The sequence below is a fragment of the Erpetoichthys calabaricus genome, chromosome 6, assembly GCF_900747795.2.
Source record: "Erpetoichthys calabaricus chromosome 6, fErpCal1.3, whole genome shotgun sequence".
In the NCBI taxonomy this organism is placed as follows: Eukaryota; Metazoa; Chordata; class Cladistia; order Polypteriformes; family Polypteridae; genus Erpetoichthys; species Erpetoichthys calabaricus.
The window spans coordinates 192,384,743-192,403,013 of record NC_041399.2 but is presented as its reverse complement, the minus strand read 5'-3'; the positions used below and the strand labels follow the sequence as shown (position 1 = coordinate 192,403,013).

Here is an 18,271-nt window from a genome sequence, read left to right as displayed (position 1 = left end):
ACAGCTCTGCTGCGTCTCTCCGCCAAACTCGATGGGTGATGCAAGGAACATTATAAATGCAGGGCACAGTATAACTTGGCCACTAACCTGGCTATGACCCTGCCTGACTGCTGTGTCTGTTTATAGGAGAGTGGCAGATCCCACTACAATAAATAACCGTGCTGTTCCTGTTTCAAGCTGAATAAAGTTGGTTTTGCTAAAGTACTGAGACTAAGCCTCGTGTTTTGGGGTGCAAGACAGGGACTTATAGCATGACCACAATCTTTTAGGATTCACTTCTGTGGCGCCTCACTGCACCGCTGTGAGCCTGCTGTTGCCCTGCCCCGGCAACAGACACAATCTTACACAGGCGGGGCAATCGCGTTTCGGGACACACTTCAGCATGATGTTCCCGTTGGGTGGGGGGGATCCCAAAAGAGTTGAGAAACCTCACAATATGAAGAAGACAAGGATGATTCAGCTTCTGATTAATAACACTGCTGCGCACAACATGCTTCCACATTTAGATAATGTTCGCGTTGAACTCCTCCCACCCAGTTGCACAGCAGTGCTTCAGCCATTGGATTTGGGCATCATTCGCACACTGAAAGTGTATTATCGCAAGGATAGGAAAACGTGAAAGAAGCTATTAAAATGATTGTAAACGCCTGTAGGCAAGTTAAAGAAAGCACTATAGTGACAAATACAGAATCTCATTACAACAAAATTTTCATACCAACAAAATATTTTTTAGGTCCCTGGCAGTTCGTTGTAACGGAATTTTACCTGTATTTGCTTTTTTAGCTTTTTTGCCCATTATACTGATATCCCTGAGCAACAGTGGGGACTCTGGGTAGTGGTATATAATCTACTATATAATAAAACACTAAGGTCTGTGTGTTCAGATCCTCTGAGCAATCTGATTTGTTAGCTTAGCTTTGGTGTGATTGGTCAGTTTGGCTATAGTGACCCCGACTAAAGAGGAAGTGAGAGTTTGAGACACACAAGAAGTATAGGCACACACTGAGAGAGTCGCCTTCAAAGAAACAAAGTGTAAAATTGAACAGGAGATGAGAAAAGTCGCCTCAAAAATAAAGACCGTGTCTAAGGAGCCGGCTTTACAGGGACGTGCTCGAGAAAAGGGGCGCCGGTTAATAGACAGTCACACATGTAAATATGGAGGAAAGGCACTGAAGGTGCATGTGTAGGGTAAGAGATAGCAGATGTTTTTAAATTATATTACCTGACTTGAAGGTACACATGAGGCAATGTATAGCAGGTATTTTAAAATTTTTATACCATTGCTAGTTGTTTATATACTTAATATTGTTGCGTGCTAAGTATGATATATTTTTTTTTATATAGTATATTTCTGTCACACTCTGCCGAGACTTGCAAGCATTGATTTCATTATACTTTATGCACATAAGTCTACACAGTCTAACCCACCAAACCCTGGACTTCCTTCTATCCATCAAGTATGCAATATCCAATATCTAAATGGTACTGATAATAACTGTGTAATATCTGTATACTGTATAATATCATTACTCTCAGGGTCCAACATCCACTACTTACTGAACATGATCATCATTATTGTGCAATATTTAAATTATGTGCAATAACCCAATAGGGCAATAGTTATTATTCTTTCCATATGTATACAGCGTTGCAGAACTTTTTTTTTGCAACTTCTTGGCAACTTTTCGCACCATTAGTTTATTTATTTACTTTTTGTGTTCTACATTTATGCCTGCACTGAAGGAGCTGCTTTTAATCTCATTGTACATGTGTATAGTGACAATAAAAGGCATTCTGTTCTATTCTATACATGACAGTAAACCTGACTTGACATGCCTGCTAGGTTAGTTTCATTGAGATTGTGTCCAGTTTCTTCCTGAATTCCACAGCTGTGTATAGTATGGTGATTTGAGATGTTCAACTGGCCCCCCCATATTAGTGAGTATGGGTGTGTGTGCATGAGTGAGTGTGACAAATACAGTAGACGGGTAGAGAGCACATCATGTTAAAGAAAATAAAGTGGCGTATACTAGTACATTCTTGTTCATCATGACTTCCAAGAGAAGTTGGATGTTGTGGACATGTATGTAAGAATTTTGCTGTACACTCTACTATTACAGGTACACCGCTAAAGCCCCTTCCAGGATTGGTTCTATCCTTGTGCCTGGTGCTTGTGGGATAGGTTGCAGGCTTTGTGATTTCAGTATGGAAATAAGTGTTTTGGTAAAATAGCTGAACTGAGTGAAGAAGTGGTGGTTCACATGTGTGTGAAAAGAATGTGTAAACCTCTGTGACAAGACCAGGATTCAAACCAAGTCTCCTGGAGCAGAGCATATTAATACAGTAGCTGCCAAGAGAGTCTCAGTCCTGTCCTCTTGGGGCTGTTTTTGTTTTATCACTGAGCACCTGTTACAATGAGCATTATTAGAGCCATGTGTGTAACTGTTAAGCACCAAAAAGGAAAATGTTAAAGATTTGACAAAAGGAATATGTTAAGAGGGCTTTCAGTAGACAGTCTAAGATGTACTCCTTCAGTGGTTACGTTTGGGCAAGAGGAGCCTCAGGTATGACATACAACCTAATATGGCTGGCATAGTGGCTCAGCAGATACCTTTTATCCCAGTTTGATTCCTGGTTGTGTGGGGGGATTTTTCAGGGTTTTTGGTTGGCTCACACAGCATAGAAATATTCTAAATTGGCCCACCATGTGCAATCTGGGGCTTCTTCCTACCTTCTGGTTATTGTGGCTAAGCCAAGCTTCTGCTCCCAATGTCTATACAGAAGAAAATGAATGACAGGTTGAAGTCAAACTTGTGCCTCTGAATCGTGCCTTACTGCTTGCAGTGCTACTTGAGCTTATGATATGGCATAATAGAAAGTCAGGATCTTCCATTTGTCTCCAAGCTTACACTTCCATGTGTGTAGCAGAATACTTGTGATAAAGTTGATAAGTGAGTTGGGTGTGAAATGCCTTGAGCCCCAAGAATATGTGAAGGGTAGTAGTGCCTAGGTGAGCCACCAAGCAGCTCACATGACCCACTGTGCAGTCTTTTTTGACATTCCCGTCTTTAAAAATGTACAGCAAACTAAGTTTTAGGAGTGATTTTTATGAGCTTCAGCTACCTTGATAGCTGTGAGTAGGCACTGAGATGGCATTGCATGAAAGCTTCTGCTCTAAAAAGCCCAGCATTCACTACCCCCTTAAACAGATTTGTTGAGTCTGCTTGTGATACTGATGACTTTGTGTTTGTGTTTTGTAGGATTGCAAGATGATGAACACCTTCAGTTTCTCTTGAAGGGCAGTAATCTGGATAAAGTGAAGTCAAACTCGTGGAGGAAGCCTCGCTTCTTTAAGCTACAAGATGACTGTAGTACTATATGGCACGAATCCAGAAAGCTGCGCAAGGTTCCCAGCAGGCAGACATGTGAGTACCACAACCTCTGAACTGTTTATACTCACCCAAGGTAGAGATGTGTTTTTATCGTTACTTTCTGAACATGCTCCTCCAGCTTTCTCATTGGTGTTTATATTTAAAAATGGCTTGTACCTTTCCAAGGTTGGTTCCTGCCTTAATGCTGCAGGTTGGTTCTACTATCTATCTATCTATCTATCTAGTTACTGTCACCCCTCAGAAGCTTTAAATGAGTTCGATAATGGATGCATAGCTACAGTATATCTGTATTTATTGTTCAGTAAGACATCAAGACACACAGGATAAATAATAGGAAGACAATTTATTAATTAAGCACAGAAAGGAAGGTATAACAGAAGTAATGAACACGGTGCAAAAAAAGGGGAAACGAAAGAAGGTGGTCTTCTGGGCCTTTCTACAGCATAGTATTATCATCTCAAGAATCTAATGAACCTCTATCTTTCCCACCTCGCATTTGTCTTATTCCACAGTAAATGGACTTCCTCTTCCTCCTCACAAGATGAGCCCAAGCCCTTGCCTTCACTCATCTTCTAACTCTTAAGCTTGTTTGACTGAGCAGGTGGAGGCCATTGTAAGCTTAGACATAGGAGTATTTGTGATGCTACTCCATCCTGAAAAGAAGCACTTCAGTGTCATCCCCAGTTCAGGGGATATTCATGCCAAAATCATATCTATCTATATTAAAAAATCTTGGGTTGAGACGTGATCACCTCGGAGAGACACTTTGATGTCACATGAGACTAGACATTATTACAACATTAGGAAGCAAGACCCATGAGACGGTGACTTTTGCACGTCACGCCCTACTTACAAACCATTTAAAACAAGCTCATGGACATATAACCCTGCAGTTGTTGGAATGCTTTTGGCAGACACACTTCATGTGCTCTCAGCTCTTAAAAATGTTATGTTCTAGATGGCACGTGAGCGACTAAGCGAATGAAGAAAGAGCAGCGCGTTGGAGAGAAGGCAAAAAAGGATGCACAAGAGAAAAATAATCATCCATCCATCCATTATCCAACCCGCTATATCCTAATTACAGAGTCACGGTGGTCTGCTGGAGGCAACACAGGGCACAAGGCAGGAAACAAGCCCCGGGCAGGGAGCCAGCCCACCGCAGGGCACACACACACCCACACTAGGGACAATTTTAGAGTCGCCAATGCACCTAACCTGCATGTCTTTGGACTGTGGGAGGAAACCGGAGCACCCGGAGGAAACCCACGCAGACACGGGGAGAACATGAAAACTCCATGCAGGGAGGACCCGGGAAGCAAACCCAGGTCTCCTTACTGCGAGGCAGCAGCGCTACCACTGCACCACCGTGCTGCCCAACAATAATAATCTATGTGCAAATTCAGAAAATAAGGAAAGTAATAATCAGCCCGGCCGTCCCGCGAGAGACACTTTGACGTCCTGCGAGAGACACTTTAATGTCCCGCAAGACAAAGCAGTGAGACTAAAGGACAGCTGGTGTACAGGCTTTTAAATGATCAACGTGTAGCGTGACAAGCAGAACACGCAGCTCAGCAGCAGAAAGACAGCAGCTGATCCATCTGCATCTACTTGGCGTGTGTTCCTTAGTGTGTTTTAGCAACGTGAGCATCAGAGACGTGAAGTGGCAGGCGCTATATATCTCTATATAATATATATATATATATATATATATATATATATATTCTATATAATATAGATATATATATATATATATATATATATATATATATTCTATATAATATAGAGATATATTCTATATAATATATAAATATATATATATATATATATTCTATATAATATACAAATATATATACAGTTGATTCTGCTTAATTGGACCACCGGTTAATTGGGGCAGCCGCTTATTTGGGCCAAATCTCAACGAATGAAAACCAAAATAATAAACTAATACATAATTTAAATGCTTAATTGGGACAACATTCCGCTTAATTGGGACAGTAGCAGGCGCGTGCTGCAAGACAGTCATCTATCGTCGCCCATCGAAGAAGCACTGGTAAGTTTAGATAGTACAATCTTAGAGTGGAGTAGCACATGTCTGCTTAATAGTCTACCATCACCACTAACGTACCGTATTCAGTTACCCCTACACCACCTCGTGTGTACATATAACGTATAAGTAAATTTTTTTTTGTCAATTTTATTTATAAAATTATAACCCTTACCAAGATGCCAAGAAATTATTTTACACTTTCAAGTAAAATTGCTTTGCTGGATAAAATTAAAAGCCAGCCATTTAATACAAGCCATCGTAGGCTCGCTGAGATAACTGGTGTACCAAAATATACCATAGTGCGTCTTTTACAACAAGAAAATCAACTGCGTGAGGAATGGGCATTACAGAAAAGATGAACTGCAAAGGACAAAGTACAAACTTACAAAAACAAAAGACTACACTTGCTGCATTTTTGCAGCATTAAATTGTATGTACATACCTAATTATTTTACTTTAGAATTTATTATTATTTTTTCTTCACAGCTTATATTATTTTCTTATAATTTATATTTGGGTTCAATAATTTATTAAAATATTGAAAGAAAATTATTTAATTTTATGTGGAATTCGCTTAATTGGGGCAGCCGCTTAATTGGGACAAAACGTCCTAGTTCTAATGTGTCCCAATTAAGAGGAATCGACTGTGTGTGTATATATATATATTATATATATATAACAGTGGTGCATGTCAAGGTGAGGGATATATTAGACGATAAGCTGACATTAGGTACTCGTAGTCACTGTGTTGAATATAGACAATATAGGCAGGTCTGAAGACTTGTATGACTTAGGTAAGGGCCAACTCATTATGGCCAGACGACTGGGTCAGAGCATTTTTGGAATGATAAGACTTTTTGGTTATCATGGTCAGCCATGGTGAGTACCTACCAAAAGTGGTCCTAAGAGGGAAAGAAAACACAAACTGCTCACAATGTTGGGTGGACAAGACTCGTCTGTGGCAGAAATTGCACATCTATATATTAATGATGGTTATCGAAGTAATGCATTACTACACATAGTGCATCAGAACCTACTGTGTATGGGACTGCAGAGCCTCAGGCCAGTCAGAGTGCCCATGCTAACACCTGTCCTCCACTAAAAGCACCTGCAATGAACATGTAAGCATCAGAACTGGACCTTGAGTAAGTGGAAGATGGTTGCCTGGTCCAATCCCATTTTCTGTTGCATCACATGAAAGGCCATGGACCAGGATGCACTGTGGTATGAAGACAGGCCGGTTGAGGGTGTTCTACACTGGAGCCAAACGTTCATGTGGAGATTAATTTGATGTCTACCATCTACCTAAATATCATTGCAGACCAGGTACACCCCTCCCTGGCAACTGTATTCCATGATGGAAGTGGCATTTTTCAGAAGGATAATTCACAAACACTGCATGAATTACTCTGAACATGTCAAGGTGTTCCCTGGCCTTTAGATTCTCCAGATTTAAGTCCTTTTGAGAATCGGACAGATTTGTTGAAAAAAGTCTAATCTGTGGCAACTCCACCTTTTAATTTAAAAGAGTTAGAGGACTTGCTCCTAATTTTCTGGTGACAGATACCATAGGACATGTTCAGAGGTCTTGTAATGTCCATAAAAATGTGATCAACAATATCTCTTTGAAAAATGAGATGATGATCATTGTTTTTTGAGCTGCAGAGGTTTAAAGCACATTTTGCTGAACTGGATAAGCTCCCACTTCCAACATGGAGACCTTGGTTTCATGGCAAACCACTTGGTGTGAAACCCAGAGTGACTCATGTATGTTCTTGTTTCCTGAAATGGTCGTCATGATGTTACAACATATGCACAAAGCCTTCAGGATGTTACCACTTGTGCACAAAGCCTATGGCTTTGATACCATTGCCCAACAACACTCATCATGTAACCTTAGAAGTTACAAACAAAACAAAGCAATATTTCAAAATTACCTTGTGTTTGTATGCTTGCACCTTGGTGCCATGCCAAAACCTGTCAGAAGCAGGTGTATTGTGGGCTGTGCTGATACTTGTATGAATGTAGGCACATACAGGTCTTTTCAGTTCTACACTGAACCATACAGTATGGGTTATGGGTGAGAGCTTGAGTCCCGGGAGGAAACTATTGTGAATATTGCGCAGTGGGTACACACTTTGAAACAGTCAAATCGTCTGAGGAAAAACTGACCTTCATATACTTTGTAGAGATGAATGAAGAAAGACCATCATGTTGAGAGGCATCCACAGACCATGTTATAGTCCTGTCATATTGTCACTGTCTATGTCTTAACAGACTGGCCATCTCCAGCATCGACAGGAGATCCATGGTCTGTTTTGTATGTTGTACATTTTAGTCTGTCAAATGTGTAGTGTCACTGGGCTTCCATTAGAACACCCAGCCATTCTCTATTCAAATCCATCATCAGGTTAAAACGCGTCTAAAAGAAACATTAACTCTTTTAGGGCGGATGTCCACTTTTGTCAACAGCAGGGGTTGAGGTTGGCTGTTGACTTTAGTTGACGTCCAGGGCCAGAGGGTAATAATCAGCTGCATATGACGACAAAAGCTCACCATCACGTTATGGGTAGACTCTCTTTGCTAGGAGGACTCTTAGACTCATTGACTTGACATCAAATTCCTCTGTGTGTGTGTGTGTGTGTGTGTGTGTGGGTGTGTGAAGAGCGTAGAGTAAACACTGTCTAGAATGGCATCGACATCAAACAAAAGAGCAAAGCAAATGTCCATCCATCCATCCATCCATCCATTTTCCAACCCGCTGAATCCGAACACAGGGTCACAGGGGTCTGCTGGAGCCAATCCCAGCCAACACAGGACGCAAGGCAGGGAACCAATCCTGGGCAGGGCGCCAACCCACCCACACCAAGCACACACTAGGGCCAATTTAGAATCGCCAATCAACCAAACCTGCATGTCTTTGGACTGTGGGAGGAAACCGGAGCACCCGGAGGAAACCCATGCAGACATGGGGAGAACATGCAAACTCCACGCAGGGAGGGCCCGAGAAGCGAACTTGGGGCTCCTTACTGCGAGGCAGCAGCGCTACCACTGCGCCATTGTGCCGCCCGCAAAGCAAATGTGCAAAGCAAAATACTCTGGGTGCATTATTTGTTTATTTGTTTGCGTGTTGTTTCTGAATCAGACTCTGACTTAGCAAGCACCAATTTTGATGCAAGTGGGAGACAGGTAGCTGTTTTTTTTCCCCCTGAAAGTGCCTTTCATAATATGAATGATAAGACAAACAGGTATGTAGTAAGTATGTAAAAAGTGTTCTCGCCGATCTTACAAAGCTAATGTTTAATGTTCAATGCATATAGGGTTTACTTTGTATGCTTTTTAAAAAACTGAGTTTCTGGGAAAAAAAATATTCAGACTTTAAATAAGTTAGGGAAAACAGTTAAAAAAACTTAAGTGTAGTGAGCCAATGAGAATTTTCTTAATGTGTTCAAATCTTTTTCTTACTGTGTTCCCAGGATGTCAAATTTTGCCAGCAGGAGAGGGAACCTGTGTCCTCCGATGGCCTTTGCTTTGTACTCTGTGACTGTGTTTCCTGCTGCTTTGGTCTTATCTTCTTCCTTAATAAAATTCAGACTCAGTGGTATACTGAGGTTTTCTCACTGACATTATAGCCTGCAAATGTTCTGAATATATCACAAAAAGGAAAGACCACAGCCACAACAAATGCTTCCCAAACTTAAATTAAATTTTGTAACTGTTACCAAATAGTTTTAGAATAACTAAAATCAAAAGTGTAGTACCCAAAGAACCAAATAATACAACAAATAATAAAGAAAAGGAGTAAAGCATTAATTCAAATGATAACAAAATAAAAAAATGATCAGAGAAAATGCTCTAAACAAGAACAAGTAAGAAACGAACTGCAGTCATGCGAAAATATAAGTAATATGAAATTGTTTTTTCTCTTTTAACATATGTGTACATACCAAGATTTAAATTTCATTTAAATAGTATCTTTAGATAAAGGAGATGCAAATGTTGCATGATGTTTGTTTTATTATATTTTATAGTCAATTGCATAATTTTAATAAACATAACCACTAAATTACACTTGTGGAAAAAGTAAGTCCATCCCTGCGTTGATCACCACCTCAAATACCTAAAATTAGAGCATTTGTAGAGAGGATGTTGTCTGAACCGGACTTATTTACACCTCAGGCATTTAGTTTTGTTTGCCTTTTGTTGTTGAATTATCAGCCATCACCATGCTAAAACTGAAAGAGCTCTCTCTGAGGCCTTCAGAAAGAAGATTACGAATGACTGAGTATGAACAAGGATTTAAAAAGATCTCCAAACACCTGGAAATTAGCCATTTCTCAATCTGGAAGATCATCTACAAGTGGTGAAGATTTCAAACAACTGCCAACTTGGCCAGTCCAGGCCACCTTAGCAAGTTCAACCTGATAGACTTCTTTCAGTATCTTGCATTGTGCTTAGAAGCCAAGAATTTCATCACAGGATCTACAGGTAACTCTTGTCACTGTGTCAAATTGCATTAGCCTACTATTAGAAAGAGGCTGTACAAATTACATCTACATGGGAGATGAGCCAGGAGGAAACCTTTGCCATCCAGAAAAAACATCATTGCAAGACTAAAGGACTTCTGAAACGATAAAACAATATGCTCTGGACAGACAAGACAAGATAATTATTTGGCCATAGTACCAGAAGACATGTTCAGTGACCATATTTGGTTAGAAGAAACACATTTGAGGCCGCTTTGTTTCATCAGGGCCTGGGCAGCACACCGTCATGGAATCCACTAATCCGCTCAAGGAAATGTGAAACCATTATTCAGAATTTTGCTCACAAGCCACATGACCGTGACCCTAAACACAGCAGCACATCCAAGGAGTGGCTAAAAAAGAAATGGAGGTTCTGGAATGGCAGAATCAAAGCCTGGATCCAAATCCATTCTATATGCTGAGGGGGGATTTGAAATGATCGGTGTACACAAGACACCTCAAACATTACGCAGCTAAAGGAGTTCTTCATGGAGGAGAGGAAAAAAACTCACATTTGATGTCATTGACCGTTATAGGAAATGCCAACTTCAGGGGTCAATGACATCCATTAGAGTCAAAGGGGGATTTACATTTTCCACAGATGGAAATGGCAAATCTGTTCATCTGTCATTGAAAAAATGTTTGCATTGTCATTTTTTTTTAGATTACTGTTAAATGAAGATTAAAATTTGACATTTCCACATATTAAAAAAAAAAACAAACACTGTGTGTACATGACTGTAATTAGCAATGAATTGGGCTAAAAAAGGAAGTACAAAATTAAGCACAAAATATATAGAGAAAAGGAAGAAAATTAATTACCTAAATCTAACGATCAAAACTCAAAGTCCTCAATATTAAAACTACAATCCTAAATGAAAATATCCGGAACCCTAGAGAATCAAAAGAAAGCTTATTTTTTAACTAAAGAACGAGTCATGCGATCAAAGAACACAACAGCTTAAACTACCTACTGCCACAGAGAATCCATCAGCTAGAGTGAATTATAGGAACGCTTAACTTAAAATATTTTCTTTACATGTTACTTACGCAGTGAAGGCTGAGAAAAAAATTAGAATCATGTTTTCATGCAGAACGGAGATAAAGTTTCTGGTATAACATTTTGGTAGACATTTACAGTTGCCAAAGCTGAACAACACCAAACTCCCATCAAAATGTCCATGAAAAGTCCATTACTCAGGTTGCGTAATCTGCATGTCAGATCATCCAGTTGTATACTCAAAGCATCCCAATGTTTACTAAAATATTGTTAAATAAACCACTTCCAGAGAATGTTCCTGTGAACCAAAATGGAATGTGCTGTGAATGAATAGGTAATGCAAAAATTAAACTGAGACAAAAAGCAAAAGAATGCGTTAAAGGGCAAAAATAAGAAAACAAAATGGACAGGATGCATTGTGATTGTGTTGGGCTTTTAGGCAGACATTTTCTGTGATTTACTTTATATATACCTCTGTCCATTCATCCCTGTACTGCTGTCATGCAGATATTAAAAATAACATGTCTTATTAATTTAATTAACTTACATAGATAAAACACTATGCTGTTAGGTAAAAATGTAGTCATGTTACTGTTGTGATGCAGTAATTCTAAACAGGGTGAAAAAAGGCCTCAAACTAAGTGAAGACCAGTCCATGACTTCATTAGACAGCATCAGAAAGAGGCCTAACCCAAGTTAGTCAGATCCCAAACTCTAGAGGCAGGCTTTCAGGCCCTCACAGGCTCAAGATGTTGCACTTGCTTTTATAAGTTCAAAAATATTTATCAATGTCCCAAAACTACAAAAATGCCCCTCAGAGGACAGGAAGACCATAAACCTTCTTTCTTGAGGAAATTATTCATTAAGCCAATGAAGAGCAAAAAAGGCAACCCAAGGCAAACAAGACCATCTTCACTATCCATTACTCAAAACAGAAGCAGTAAATTCAACACAGTACTCCCAAGTGCGATCTTTTCTCCATTTACCTCAATGACACACAACCAGGACCATCTCCTTAACCTCGATACAAAGGCTGAGGGTGGTTCCACAGTAGAGACATCATGGTGGCCCTGCCTCTTGAGGTCCTACCCACAGAACACAAGGAATATTTTCAATATGCAATACATATATACTAAATAATAATATAATAAATAAATACAACAATATTAACAAAAACTACATAAAAACAAAAGACACATTAAAATAATTCAAAAATGAAAAAAATGGCAGTATAAAATAAACAAAAGCAAACAAACCCTGGCTGTAATGTAACAATAGTCAACAGACAAGATAGCAACATTTGTCATCTAATTCAGAAAGGGGCAAAACAAAACTCTGGAAACATTTAGATGATCCATGATCAAAATCTGAAAATGTATATGATTTTTTATCTAAATGCAGTTTTTTTTTAGTTTTTATTCTGTTCATGCCTTTATAAGAAAGCAATCATGATATCAAATGGTGGGCGGCATGGTGGCGCAGTGATAGTGCTGCTGCCTCGCAGTTAGGAGACCCGGGTTCGCTTCCCGGGTCCTCCCTGCGTGGAGTTTGCATGTTCTCCCCGTGTCTGCGTGGGTTTCCTCCGGGCGCTCCGGTTTCCTCCCACAGTCCAAAGACATGCTGGTTAGGTGGATTGGCGATTCTAAATTGTGCTTGGTGTGTGGGTGTGTTTGTGTGTGTCCTGCGGTGGGTTGGCACCCTGCCTGGGATTGGTTCCTGCCTTGTGCCCTGTGTTGGCTGGGATTGGCTCCAGCAGACCCCCGTGACCCTGTGTTCGGATTCAGCGGGTTGGAAAATAGATGGATGGATGGAGGTTTATTCTGTTCATGCCTTTATAAGAAAGCAATCATGATATCAAATGGTAGGTGTATCTTAATAACAAACAAGACAAACTTGAAAGATGATGACATAATGTGTAAAGTAAGCAAAAATGTTGAGTGCAATTATATTTAAATAACCTAGAGGCAAAAACAAATTTTAATAATGAAAAAAAGAATTAGAGCCAGTACATCTAGTACCTGACAACTGCAGTGAGACACATTAACGTGTCATCGTCATGGTAATGCTAAACACAATTATTCAGAAGCGTCACCACACTGTGCCATCCTATATTCTTAAAAGCCAATAGGGGACACGCTGGTGCTACTCTACTGAGGTGCCAACACCAGGTTAAAAGGGGGTGTCCAATAATTTGGGAAGTCTTAGGTTAAAATTTGGTAATGCACTTGTAAGACCTCATATGGAACAGCCTGTAATTCAGGTCACAGGACCAGAAGAAATGCACAGAAGCAGTACTAGACTGTGAAGTGAAGACTAAAGTGCTGAAGTCCAACAGGCTAAGGTCGTTGATCCTTGTTATACTACATGGAGGCTAATTTAAGGACTTTGAAAATTCCTAAAGGCCTTAAAAAACTGATGGTCCTGAATCTTACTAACGTGTAGCACATCACATGGTGGAAGATGCTGGTGGAAATCAAGATGCAAACCAGGAATCACCTCTTCACACTTAGGGTAATGGGCATTTAGAACAAAGTACTTGTGACGATGCGGGTTCTACTCTATGCTCCCATTCAGCTTCTGGGAGCTCTGAACCCGACACCATGGTGAGGGGATGGTGCAAAAGTGCCAAGTGGTTTTATTAAAACCTGCAAACAAAACAGTGTTCAAATAAATAGTGCAGTGCATCTCAAAAATCTTTAAATAAATAATCCAATAAAACAGGTGAACTGGTGAAGGTTAAAATCCAATACCTTTAAAACCCAAGGTTAAAATAACGGCTGGAAACAGTCTCTCTTTAAAAATCCGGTGCCTTCTTTAACCCAACAACGCCCCTGCTTGTCCCTTCCGGGCCCCGCAACAGGGGAGTCGACTGACCAGCATATGCAGCTCCTTCCATACTGGTCCGGTAGCCCTCTGCTTCCTGGCTACATCGGGCTCCAGCCGGACCGAGACTTGGGTTTCTTCCCCCAGTGGCCAGGATGCTCACACTGGAGCTCAACACAGCCAAAGCATCCACGACTCCCGCTGCCTTCTTGGCCTTACGCGGCGAGCCGTCAATGATCCTGGTCACTCCTGCTCCTCTGAAAAGCTCAGCAGAAGTGACCCTATCCATCCATCCATCCTGAGTGTTGGCCAAACATTCCCTCAGGGCTCTCCCTACAGCTGCCTGCCTTTGCTCAAGCGAGCCTGCTGTCGCTCGCTCGCACCAGCTCCCCACTTCTCCATCCTTCTCCTTCCTTAACCTCCATCCATTTCTTTCCAGCCTTCTCCTTCCTTAACCTCCATCCATTTCTTTCTCTCATTTCTTTTCTTTTTTTCCTTCCTCCTAGCCGCCTCGCGCTTTTATTTATTACGGGGACGTGGATCAGATGTAATAAACAGTAATAATTAATTACATTTATATAGCGCTTTTCTCAGTACTCAAAGCGCTATCCACACAGGGAGGTACCGGGAAGCGAACCCACATTCTTCCACAGTCTCCTTACTGCAAAGCAGCAGCACTACCACTGCGCCACCTGTGAGGACAATTGTGACAATTAGCAGCTCCCGGCACCAATCACGGATGTGGACGACTCCTCACCTGTGCACTTAAGTGAGGCCCATCCGCATCACACATCACCCGGGAACTCCTCTTGCCACACATACCATGCCCCCTTGCTAAGCCGTGAGTATGGCAATTATTTATTTAAAAAGTGGCCTTTTTGACGTGAGCTGTGGACCCGCTACACCACAGTGCTGTGTTGTGTAGTTTTAACAGAAATCAAGAAAACTTAACAAAATGCATGTTGGAGATACTGAGGCCACTTGGATAGTAGCTAACTGACAGGAAATTGCTGGAAAATACATCTAATGTGACATGGCTTTTAGCAGAATCCTGCTTATGGTTTTTTTGGAGTTCCATTTGGAATAGCATGCATCTTGAGAGAGTCAGGGCTACTATATTTCTTTGAATGAGGTGGCATATATGTCAGACAAGGAGATACAAAGAAAACCCTCCTTTTCGTTTATGGAAACACGCAGGTGTATAAAAATGGTAGTACTTTGAACCTGAAGCAGTAAGCTGTGGCCACATGAAGCTTTCTATCCCAGCTGGCATTGTCTCTATTTCTGCTCTAATAGACACTTGGCAGCATATATGTCAGCTCTTTTATCCTTGGATGTGCCCGTTGCTAGCTGGTTGTACAGAATTGTAAAGTGCATTGTGTGCTTGTGAAAATGACACTAGAAGAGGACATGATGCGTCATAACCTGCCAGCCAGAGAGCCTCCTATCACTTTTTTTTTTTGCTTTCTGCGAAAAGGGTGTCAATGTCATCTCCATAGTAATATGCCCAGAGGATGGGGACGGCCGACTTTCTCTCTGTGTTCGTGCATTATTCATCTTCACACATTACCTTTCACCCTGCACTGTGATGCCTCCTCCTCTCTCTTGTCAGGGTTAAATGAGAACAGGAGATTTCATTTCTCGGTAAGCACATGGGTTCGGCTAGCGATGCCTCCACCCCCTGTAGGTTGTAAAGGAGGAAACGTTTTCTTCTTTTTTTTTCAGCTGAATGAAAGGATTCCAGGAGCTTAGTTATCAGTGTCAAAAATGAACAAAGAAACATACACTACATTCTTCAGGAAAATGTAAATCTTGGATGAAGCAGACTGTCGTGAATGGCTTTTAGAGTGTCATGTCTACGTAACTTCTAGGACCACGGCAAAAGAAAACATTACCAAAATAAAATTATCTTGATATCAGAGGTTATCAGATATATGAGGAAAACACACATCCAGAAATGATCTATGAAATTGAAGGTTCCAAAAAATGCAAAAGTGGATTCCAGAAAAAAACTATTTTTAATGGCGTATGAGTCATAACAAGCAGAAATGGAGAGAGTATGTAAACTGTAACAATGACTGCAATTCAAGCTCAGCAGCACTAACCGCTATGCCTCCTTGTATTCTCATCATTGGGGGGGGGGGTGCAGCATCACTCAGCCTCATCTGGTCCTCGCTCTTTTTTTTCTTCCACTTACAAGGTCAACAAACCATTATGCCTTTTTGCAAAATAAAGTGAGCTGGACACGAATGTGTTTAGGGCTTATATCCTTGCAGTGTATGTGAATATAAAGTAAGCATTTTTGTTTTACTTCAGGTTATCAGGGGATGTCATGTTTTGGGTTGGTATTGGTGTTGCATCGTATGTGTTATGGTCACTTTACGTTACATGCGAAAGCTACATGTGTGTTGATGCTAATATGTGTGCCCTATCTGACCTCAGCTAATATTATTATTTCATTTGGACTTGAATTTCCCGAACATTTAGTTACGTTAATGTGGAGTCAATTGTTACGTTCCAAATCTATATGTTAATATTTTAAATATTGTACTTGTATATTTAAAATGTGCCATTTCTTCCAAGTAGTAATAGTACAGTACACTATTGATCTATTGCTGCCATTTACATTCTGTGTGATGCTATTAGTTTAGTACTTAATGTGTATGATGATTTACAAAGGTTCATTCTCTTTCTTTCAGAGAAAATCACACAAATACTTTATGTAACATGCATGTAAAGGTGAAAGGGATTCCTTTGCCTGTTTCAAATAGTGTGGACAAGGTGAAGACTTCTTGTGTCTCCTTGTCTCTGATCAGATACTGTATCTGCAGTGGGTCCATCTTCCTGATTCAGCAGTGTATGATTGTGAGGGCTGCCACTGAGCAATACCTTAATTACAGTGTGCATTTGTGGCACTGTTGTCTGCTGATGTGGCACAGTGACATAAGCTAGCTGTTATCGCTCATTTTAGTGTCACATTTCACTCCTCTCGTGATTACACAAACATGTCTTCCGGATTTTTCTCTGAAACTTGATCAGTTATTCTTCCTGGTGCATGTGGTGGGAGAAGTCCTCATATTTTTCTCATGTGCTGTTTACCTTCCTTCTTTCCTTCTTCCCTTGGTCAAGTTTCTGGTCCTCGTTTGTTGCTGGTCCTACTGCAGCTGACCAGAACATCTCATTCTCCTTTCTTCTACCTTTCACTTGCCATAGAGAAATATTGCTAGTAATATATGCTTATAAGAAATTTTCCAGATAGGATTCAACATGCTTGGTTAACGAATGGCTAGGTTCTTCATAAATCCTTTTTAAGAATTCAGGTTCAGATACATTGTAACACATTACTTTAGTATTTTTTTTGATTTCAGATTGAGATGCAGAATGCACAGATTAACCACAAATTTGTGTGAAGCAGTGCTTCCCGTTTTCTATCTTGTGTGTACTTCCCTTAATGTTAATTAAGTGTCTTTGTGTATCTGTTTTAAATATATTTGGAGCTCTGCCAGTCTGGGACCTTCTGCTCCGACCAGGAAGCTAACACAATCCTGATCAAAACAGACAGGTAAACTGCCCTGTTTGGCTGTCAAGGGATCCACAGTATAGAGGCAAAGGCACTGAAGAGTAACAAACTACTAAAGAGGTGTAAGGACAGCAGCTCAAGTTCCCATGTCTGCTGTGCCTCTCATGGAAGACTCATCCTGGCTAGAGTGTGTACCAGTGATTAGACCCGTCCTTAAATACTGTATTATTTTTGTTGGTGCCACAGTAGCAAAGAATTACTCATCTATCTAGACATCTATTCTCTGACTTGCTTATCCAGTCACAAGACACAAGAAGAGTTCCGACTCTGAAAACTTGTTTTCACTTTGTCACCATGGATTATCGAGTGTAGATTGATAGGCAGAAATGACAAATTTATCAATGTAAATTTAAATCTACAATGGAATAAACTATGCAGAAAGTGAAGGTTTATGAATACTGTCTGAATCCAGTTTAAGTACCCCCTAGTATGTATGGGTTTCTTGTCCAGCTCCTTCCACACTGGTCCGGTAGCCCTCCGCTCCCTGGCTGCATCGGGCTCCAGCCGGACCGAAACTTGGGTTTCTTCCCCCAGGGGCCAGGACGCTCACGCTGAGGTTCAGCACGCCCAAAGCCTCCACGACTGCCACTGCCTTCTTCGCCGTCAATGATCCTGGTCACTCCTGCTCCTCTGAAAGCTGAGCAGGAGTGACCCTATCCATCCACTCTGAGTGTCGGCCAAATATTCCCTCAGGGCTCTCCTTCCAGCTGCCTGCCTCTCCTCAAGCAAGACAAAAGCTGTAATCCTGCAAGACAATGCTGAACTAATTGAGAAGAAAAGGATGTGCATAACTGTAGTCTTAACACTAGAATTACCAGAGCCTACGATAAAACTCCGTCCCACCTTAAATTGCTTCTTAATCCGTTCGCACCTCTCCACCATCGTCTTTTGTCTTCTAAATGT

The 18,271-nt window shown here is 40.8% G+C and overlaps 1 protein-coding gene across 2 annotated transcripts in view; it reads left to right on the top strand.

The window, feature by feature from the left end:
• Positions 1-18,271, top strand: part of plcd1a (phospholipase C, delta 1a) — a 146,673-nt gene that overhangs the window by 57,970 nt on the left and 70,432 nt on the right. For both annotated transcript variants that reach the window (XM_051929135.1, XM_028804204.2), the window contains exon 2: positions 3,261-3,425. In XM_051929135.1, coding sequence (XP_051785095.1) covers positions 3,261-3,425 — 165 coding nt within the window. The remainder of the gene's footprint in view (positions 1-3,260; positions 3,426-18,271) is intronic.